General features: G+C 30.4%; 1 protein-coding gene across 1 annotated transcript; it reads left to right on the forward strand.

The window, feature by feature from the left end:
- The first annotated feature begins 6,537 nt into the window (after positions 1-6,537).
- LOC131063113 (alkaline ceramidase TOD1) lies at positions 6,538-8,401 on the forward strand. The gene is made up of 3 exons (XM_057996882.2): positions 6,538-7,027; positions 7,116-7,892; positions 7,979-8,401. The coding sequence occupies exons 1-3, from the start codon at positions 6,679-6,681 to the stop codon at positions 8,302-8,304; spliced, it is 1,452 nt and encodes a 483-aa protein (XP_057852865.2). The 5' UTR covers positions 6,538-6,678; the 3' UTR covers positions 8,305-8,401.
- The last annotated feature ends 275 nt before the right edge of the window (positions 8,402-8,676 follow it).

The raw sequence follows: 8,676 nt of genomic DNA on the forward strand, positions 1-8,676 counted from the left end.
AGCCCAAAAGTTAAAATTCACATGTTCCCACTAAATATTTTCAATACAATTATCAGGAATTTACAGCCTGTAGATCTTAGTTGGAGATAATGTGGAATACAAATATTATGTAATTTAGAGTTTAGAATTCTCCATTGACAAAAGTAAATAAATCAAATGTTTAACATTTTGTATAAGTTGGGTGCCGTTGAAAGCGCTGCACATTCCCAACATGAGAGCCGATTCCTAAAATTATTATTATTATTATTATTATTATATATTACGTATTCTTTAATTTTCTTTTCTACTTTTTTATGAAAAGATTTTTCAGTTTTTTTAAATTCTGATATGACAGCGGCATTGGGGATGAGTTAGTCACTAACACGCTCCATTGGGAGGGCGGGGCCCACTTTTATTCTCTAATGAAGTTCCACATCTTATCTACGTAGCAACAATTAAAATTATTTATTTCATTCTTTTACTGGTTGCACTCAATTTTTGTTAACCTTTATTGTTCAATTACTTTTCAACCAATTAAAACTATGAATTATTTTTAGATTTTTATTTTTATTTTTAAAAAGTTATCATGTATGGGCCTTATGTGATTGTTTATCTATGTATAATGTTTTATTTTTTGTAATAATGTAAATTATTCTTTTGATTAGGGAGTATGAGGTCACAATACAATCCAAAGGATATTTGAACCTCGGTAGCACCATTAACCATGCTACAATTTAAAAATTAGAATTGAGCATCATTGTTTAATGAAAACCAAGTGCCACTGCCTAATAGTAATTTGCAAACAAAATATTGCAAACAATTATGAAGTAGAAAAAATTAATAATATTAAAATATGAATTTGAATAGTGAAGTTAAAAAAACATTTAAACCACAAGTGCCAAGTGTATTAGAATCTAAATAAGGAATTTAATTATCCATTCAGTAATAATTTATTTTGAGGTAAAATAATATAAATGAATTGAAACTATGTGAAGTTTTGAAAATCATGTTTAACAAAAAATTATTTTTAAAATGATATTTAATTAATAAAAAAAAAAATCAAATTTTAAATATATTTAATGTAAATAAAATTAGACTAAAAATTCAAATAATCTTCAACAAATTGTTAGATAAATATGATTCTTATATTATTATATTTTAATCATTATATTATTATTAATATTTTTATAATTATAATGTAATATTATTATATAAAATTTCATGTATTTATTATTATTATGTTGTTATTTATTAATTTATTATTATAAAAATTAGTACTATATTATTAATAACATTATTTTATTATCAAACTTTTATATTATTAAATTCCACTAAGATAACTAAAATAATATTATTAAATTATATATATGTTTATTTGTTTATATAAAACTTTAAAAGATTTAGATACAGATTCAAAGTATTTATTTATTGGATGTGTAAAATAAAATTGAAAAAAAACAAAACATATTAAATAGTATCTTAATGTATCTAAGAATTAGAATTTGCCTACAAAAATAATTTAGATAGTGGATAAAATTGAAGTAAATAATATTTTTTGTAATTTAGAAACTTAAAAATCATACATCTTAACTTTTAAAAAATAAAAATAAAAATCTAAAAGAAATTCATAGTTTTAGGTTGAAAAGTAATTGAATAATAAGGGTTAACAAAAATTGAGTGCAACCAGCAAAAGAATGAAAGAAATAAATTTAATTGTTGCTACCTAGATAGGATGTGGAAATAATTTTAATTGTTGCTAGCTAGACAAACATTATTTCAAAACTTTATATAGTTTCAATTCGTTTATAGAGATAAAGATTGACTCTTCTTTGGGATCTTGGGTTCAACCGCTCGATTTTGAGGGTATCCCTTTCAGATGTTGAAATTGCTTCCAGAATGGGCATGTCGCTGAATAGTGTGAGTCAGATAAAAAGAAAAAAAGATGTGTTTCTTGGTGGAAGGGTGCCTCTTTTGAACACTACTTTATTCGAAAGAAAAGCTTCTCCCAGGTGGTTGCTCGGGTTCCTCAGGCCGATGATGGTGCAGGTAATGCACCTCTGGTTGTTGCCCCTGTCTTGTGGTGGTGGCATCTTAGCTGATCGATTAAAGGATGTTGGATGCTCTTCAATGGTGGTTGACCTTCTCGCTTCCCAGATTGCTGCTGGATCTTTGTCTGGTCCTTCTGATTCTCAGATTTCTGTTGTCCCTGCCTCTCAGGATGCTACCTCTATTCCTCCTGGTGGTGGGAGGTCCTCTATTTTGGACTCGTCTTCTTAGTAAAGGACTGCTGCTAGGGTTGAGGAGGGATGGATTACTGTTAAAAGTAAGAAATCTAAATCGTCCTAGTCCTCTTTTGATCTGACCCTTCTCCCCCACAAGTGTAGATCAAATCCTTGATCTTGGTTGGGTTGGGGCTGCTTGCTGGTTTTTGGTTTTTGCAGCCTGTTGTTTCTTTTTGGGGGTCCTTCTTGCGCTATCCCCCATCTTTTGTATGGTTTTGTCATGTCTCACTTATGTACTATATTGTTGGGTGGACTTTCAGGTTTATCTTAAGGTTCGGGTTTCATGTCCTTCCAAAAACTATTTTGTATAGGGTTTCAGGTCCCTTCAAAACTTGTTTTCCCTTAATAAAAAACAATCACATAAGGCCACTCTATAATAATCATAAAAAAGAATTGAAAATAAAATTTTTAAGGAGTTAACAGTGAAAAAGAGTAGTTCTATCAAAAAGCTAGATACAAAATTAATTTAGCTTTAAATCAAGAGTTTCATAATTTCAATTTGAGGAATGGTAATGTATATTATTATTAAATGCATATTGGGTTTAATTTCCACAAAAAAGATACCATTAATTTTTTAAAAATGGTATTATGAAAATTCACAATGTTATGAATACATAAATAGGAAACAAGAGAGACAAACCAAAGGCAAGAATTACAAGCATGGAAAACACCATAGATGCTCTAATTATAACCCAATTACTACAAATAATCAAGTTAAACTTAATATGTAGGAAAATACATAACATTCTATTAAGAAAAATTAAAAAATTACACTAACACCTCCTTAAGCACAATTTAAGTAGGTGAAAATATGGGTCTTGACAAATGAAACCTAATAAGATAATAATTTACAAATACATCTCTCCAAAATAATAAGCCTCCCAAAATGAAAGATTGAAATCCCCCACATTGTCCCTCCCCCATAAATAGAGAGAAAAATGAGTCCATAGGACCACATAGCCCCACATAAAAATAGCCTCTTGTACCCCTACAAATCTTATAAATGAAAAATTTATTTCTATAATTTTTTTTTGATGAAAATCTCAACAATTTTCTTAGAAGTCTTAAAAGTCAAGTAGTAGAAGACATCAATGACCTATCCATATATAAGCTCTTAAAGGTAGTGCATGTGAACCTCTATATTTGAGAATAAGAGGATGGTTCAAATACATAAAATAATTTTTTTGGACTACTAAATCCATCCACCTATCTATCTATCTATCTATCTATCTATCTATCTAAAACACTGTAAAAATGGAGGTTAGCATAAAATAATCGGAATTCATGTTAGTAAGAGCTTTCGACCATAAGAAAAACATGCAAACAAATCCACCAAAGCATTATCAAGGAAGATTAACACAAGAAGCTAATTAGGAAATAAATAAATAAAATAAATTACTTCCCCATGAGGCTCCTTATGCCATGGCTCTTCCTTTTCCTCCTCCTCTCTAGGATCCTACTACTATGTGAAGTATGCCCTCAACTTGAGCACTAGCACAATGGATGTCAAATGGAGGATGGGAGATGGTTGACTATGTGAAGTGTTGAATGCTTGAAGATGTGAATGGAGTATTAATGTGAAATAACAATTCCAACTAGTGGAAGAGATAAAACATAATACAAATCCTTCCTACAAAGCCTTCAAAATTCTAAGAAAAGTAACAATGCATGGAAAACTCTTGAGTGTGTGACCCTCAATAATGAAGGAATGAGCTCTATTTATAGGGAAAATGGGCAAATGAAGAGTTGATATTGATTTGATTGAGGAAGGGTTATGATTGATTAAGGAACTGTTGATCTCCTCAATCCATGTGCTCTCCATCAAGCCAATCACATGTTGACAAGTGTCAACAAGGGAAGGGTTGAGAGGAAAGGGAGACAAAGCATTAAATGTTTGAAGACTTGAAGGAAACCATTAAAGGTTTAAGAGGACTTTGAAGGAAGTCATTAAAGGCTTAAGAAGACTCTAGAAGAAAACCATTAAAGGCTTAAAGACTTTAAAGGGAGCCATTAAAGACTTGAGAAGACTCTAGTATGAAACCATTAAAGGCTTGAAGACTTTGAAGGAAGCCATTAATGGCTTAAGAAGGCTCTAGAAGGAAACCATTAAAGGCTTGAAGACTTTAAAGGAATCCATTAAAGGCTTGAAGAATCTAGAATGAAACCATTAAAGGCTTAAAGACTTTGAAGGAAGCCATTAAAGGCTTAAGAAGACTCTAGAAGAAACCATTAAAGGCTTGAAGACTTTAAAGGAATCCATTAAAGGCTTGAAGACTCTAGAATGAAACCATTAAAGGTTTAAAGACTTTAAAGGAAGCCATTTAAAAGTTTGAGTTGATGGGTTTTGAGTTAACCTTTGGTTTACGAATGTGCAAACCATTAAAGGGTGATCAGGCTAATAATAGGGGTTTAGACATGATTATAAGGAGGTTTAACTCACAACTTGCATTTTATAGAAAGTGCAAGTGAGTGAGGGATTTAGGAATTTAAATAAATATTTATTTATTTAAATGTGAGAGATGGGATTTAAATAAATGTTAATTTATTTAAATGTGAAAGGGGGGTTAATTAAACAAGTATGCTTTATTTGGTTAATTAATTGTTAGAATATGGTAAAGTGAATTAAATTAAATAAACTAAATAATTTATTTAATTAGTAGGAGAAGAGGGTTAAGATGAATTAATTAAATATTAATTTAATTAATAGTTGGAAAAGGAGAAAGGATTAATTAAATGTGTATTTAATTAATAGTTGGACGAATCATAGTTAAATAAATATAAAATTCATTTAATTAAGTTGACATAAATAGGTGTCTACATTATCTATACATACTTTATGGAATGTAAAATGATAACATTAAATTAAGGGAAACATAGTCTTATGCTAGTTACATTCATCCATCTAGAGATAAATTTTTGTATAGGCATAAAAGTTCATAAGCTATGTTTTTAATTAAAACAAGACTATTGATAACCAAATTCTCAACCCACACTTATATATGTGTTTAAGTAATACATCTTGTGTGGTAAATATTTAGCAACTCATGAAATTGAATTAGTGAATATCTTAGATTTTTTAAAAACATAAAATAACTTTATTTATTATTTTAAGAGTTGTTATAAGTGAATAAATTTTAATAGAAGGTGAAAATAAAAATAGGATATAAATAGAAGGTAAAAAGTTAATTATTGTATTCATCTTCTAGTTTGAATTTATTTTAATATTTTCTTCAACTAATCTTAAATTAAAAGATACTAATTATATATATATATACACGATGTAATTACAAAGATCATATATTAGAAATTTTATGTTTATATTTAAATTCCCTTTTTATATAATACACATTTATTCTATCTTCCAAATTTTTTGAGGCTACAAATATTCTACTCTTTGATCATTTCAAGATATAAATAAATCCTCATTTTTCCCTACAAAATTTATTAAACATACTTAATAATTAGTTTTAAAATCATGAATAACTATGATAACTTATAAGAAGTATGAATTATTTGATCATGCTTATGACACACTTAATTTTTATATTAAACAAAGTATCTCATTAATTTTATTGCAAAATTATATTGAAATAAAACTTGAATAAAAAACTATTCAACTATTATTATAGACAATAATAATACACATTAATCAATACTTTTTATAAATGAAATGATGTTTAAAAAAGTGTACACCATCTTATTTAAAAATTATAGAAAATTTCATGGTAAAAATGGATTAACTAGATATATCTTCAAAATGAAAATACTAAATAAATGTGAAAATATTTATAGAGAAAACAAAAATACAAAAAATATAAGTAAATGAAATAAATATTAAAAATTTAAAGAAAATATATTAAGTTAAATCACTTAATACATAATTGATGAAAGTGATAATATGTTTTTTTGCTTGTCACATAAACTAAGATTCAAATCTCTTTAAAAATAATAAGTAAAAAATAAAGTGAAGATCATAGAATTCTTTAAAAAAAAAAAGGCTATCAAATATTAAAAAAAAGGAGGTCCTCTGGCTGTTGGTGAAATTTAATGATTATCAATAGGTCCACCAAAAATAAGATCTTATTAAATGCAAAATCCCAGCACCATAAAAATAAATGAGGTTAAAACATTGTCCTCTATATCTTTGAGTCCTTAATTTTAGACCAGAACTAATGATATAAAATACCGTAGACCTATACTTTCAGCCAGAACAAATGATATAAAGTCCTCCATTCATTAAAAATTATAAATAAATAACGGTGCAGGAAGAAAGTTAATGTGCTCACAGAAGATAGACGGATTCACTGTTGCCATGTCAGCATTAAATAACTGCTGGCCGTGATACCGATCGACCGTTAACGGCGAAAAAAGTTGTTCCAACTGGACAAAGCTGTGACAATTTCTTACACACATTACAATGTTGCAGAAACTGCTTCTGCACAAAATGGACACCATGAAATTCATAGTATTGATGGTCTTGTTCATTTCCATAATCTTTATTCCATGCCTGGTCTTGTCAGGTACAAAGAATTATACACATCTTACCACAACAAAATCCAGCCTTGACCACCTCCTGGACAGTTTCCTTACCCTTATTCCAAAGTTTAGCAGTCAGATCTGTAATGAGAATTCTGGAATTGAGGTTGATTCAGAGGTTCAATGGCCGCTGTTTATGTATCCTCCACAATACGGGGCAGAAAAGTACTTACTAAGGAAAGCTACCTTATTGGTGAACAAATCATGTGATTTGTATTCCCATACTTCAGGTGATTCAATATTTTTTGAATTGAACCTTAAATTTCACAGTTTTGGATTTGAATTTCAGCTAAGATCGTGTTGTGCCCTTAATGTCAGCCTCAGAAGTTCTTCGGCAAATTGAGAAAGCTGATTTGATTCAGAATTCCACCTTGAAATTTCTGAAGATAGAAGAAGACAAGCCTGGATCTTCTTCAATTCGAATGAGCTTTGGAGGCGATCTTGATTTACAAAACAGGAAGCGGTATTTTGAGATCTCTGATGAAATGGCATTGCCATGTGGTTTTGCAAATTACAATTCTCCCGGTTTCCTAGTGAGCGATGGAGACAAAGAAGCCATGGATAACTGTAGAGGATTGGTGGTAATTTCTGCTATATTCGGAGGCTATGACAGGCTCAGACAGCCAAAGCGAGTGAGGAAAATTAGCGCAGAAAATGTGTGCTTTTTCATGTTTGTGGACAATGTAACTCTTGAAAAGCTTGCAGGTCAGGGGATCGAACCTGACAAGTTTCATAAAATAGGACTATGGCGCATTGTTTTGATGGAGGAGCTGCCATACAAGGAATATGTTATGAGTGGTTTGATACCAAAATACCTTCCGCACAGGCTTTTTCCCAACTGTATGTACACTATTTGGACAGATGCCAAAATACAGCTGACTGTGGATCCGCTGCTGATTTTGGAGAATCTTCTGATCAAACAGAAGGCTGATATGGCTCTGTCAAGACATGCTTACAATATCCACACAATGGAAGAAGCCATTTTTACAGTGAGATGGAGAAAATGGAATAAAGAGGGCGTCAGACAGCAGATGGAAAATTACTGTGTCGATGGCTTACAGCCATGGAGTAGAAAAAAGCTTCCATATGTTGCAGGTATATTATAAATCCTGTGCAAATTTTTATAGCCTTATTATTGGTATGGCTATGAAATGTAACTGATTTACGATCATGTCTTGCAGATGTGGGCGATACAGCATTGATATTGAGAAAGAACAACCTTCCAGCGAATCTGTTTTCATGTCTGGTTTTCAATGAAATACAAGTTTTCAATCCTCGGGATCAACTGGCGTTTGCATATGTTCGAGATAAGATGAGCCCGAAAGTGAAAATTCACATGTTTTCAGTAGATATTTTCAATACAATTACGAATGAATACAGGCATTTTAGTAAACCCAGTATCAGTAGTAAAGAACATGAGCCTGACTTCAATCAGGGATTTTATGTGGATCAGGAATTTACAGCCTGCAGATCTTACTTGGACATAATGTGGAATTCAAGCAATTAGGAAATTGGAGTTCGATTTTTTAAAAGCCTCCATTGGAGAATGTAAATTTTATAATAGTATATACCAATTTGATTTATCAGTTCCAGATCTTTCATTACTCTTAAATTGCAGTTCCAGATCCTTCATTGAAGATGTGGCCTTCTTTTATTCCCTCTGTTTGATCTTTGTCCATGTGTCTTTAAAATGGTATCTTCTTTTGTTTTCTTTTTCAGTTTTCAATGAAAAGAAGCTTGATTTTTTGGAAATAAAGTATTGTTCCTAAGAAATTGTATGTGGATCATGAGTTCAGAGTCTCCAGATCTTACTTGGAGGTAATCTGGAATACAAACAAAAAGTAATTTGGAGTTAAAAACCCTCCATTGACAAAAGCAA

This window comes from Cryptomeria japonica, chromosome 5 (genome assembly GCF_030272615.1).
Source record: "Cryptomeria japonica chromosome 5, Sugi_1.0, whole genome shotgun sequence".
NCBI classification, from domain to species: domain Eukaryota; kingdom Viridiplantae; phylum Streptophyta; class Pinopsida; order Cupressales; family Cupressaceae; genus Cryptomeria; species Cryptomeria japonica.

What these genes read in the sequence shown, in the direction of transcription:
- LOC131063113 (XM_057996882.2), top strand. Translation starts at nt 6,679, where the DNA reads ATGTTGCAGAAACTGCTTCTGCACAAAATGGACACCATGAAATTCATA. An exon ending in TTTGTATTCCCATACTTCAG is followed by an intron (nt 7,028 to 7,115) that starts GTGATTCAATAT and finishes CCTTAATGTCAG; the next exon opens with CCTCAGAAGTTCTTCGGCAA. An exon ending in AAAGCTTCCATATGTTGCAG is followed by an intron (nt 7,893 to 7,978) that starts GTATATTATAAA and finishes CATGTCTTGCAG; the next exon opens with ATGTGGGCGATACAGCATTG.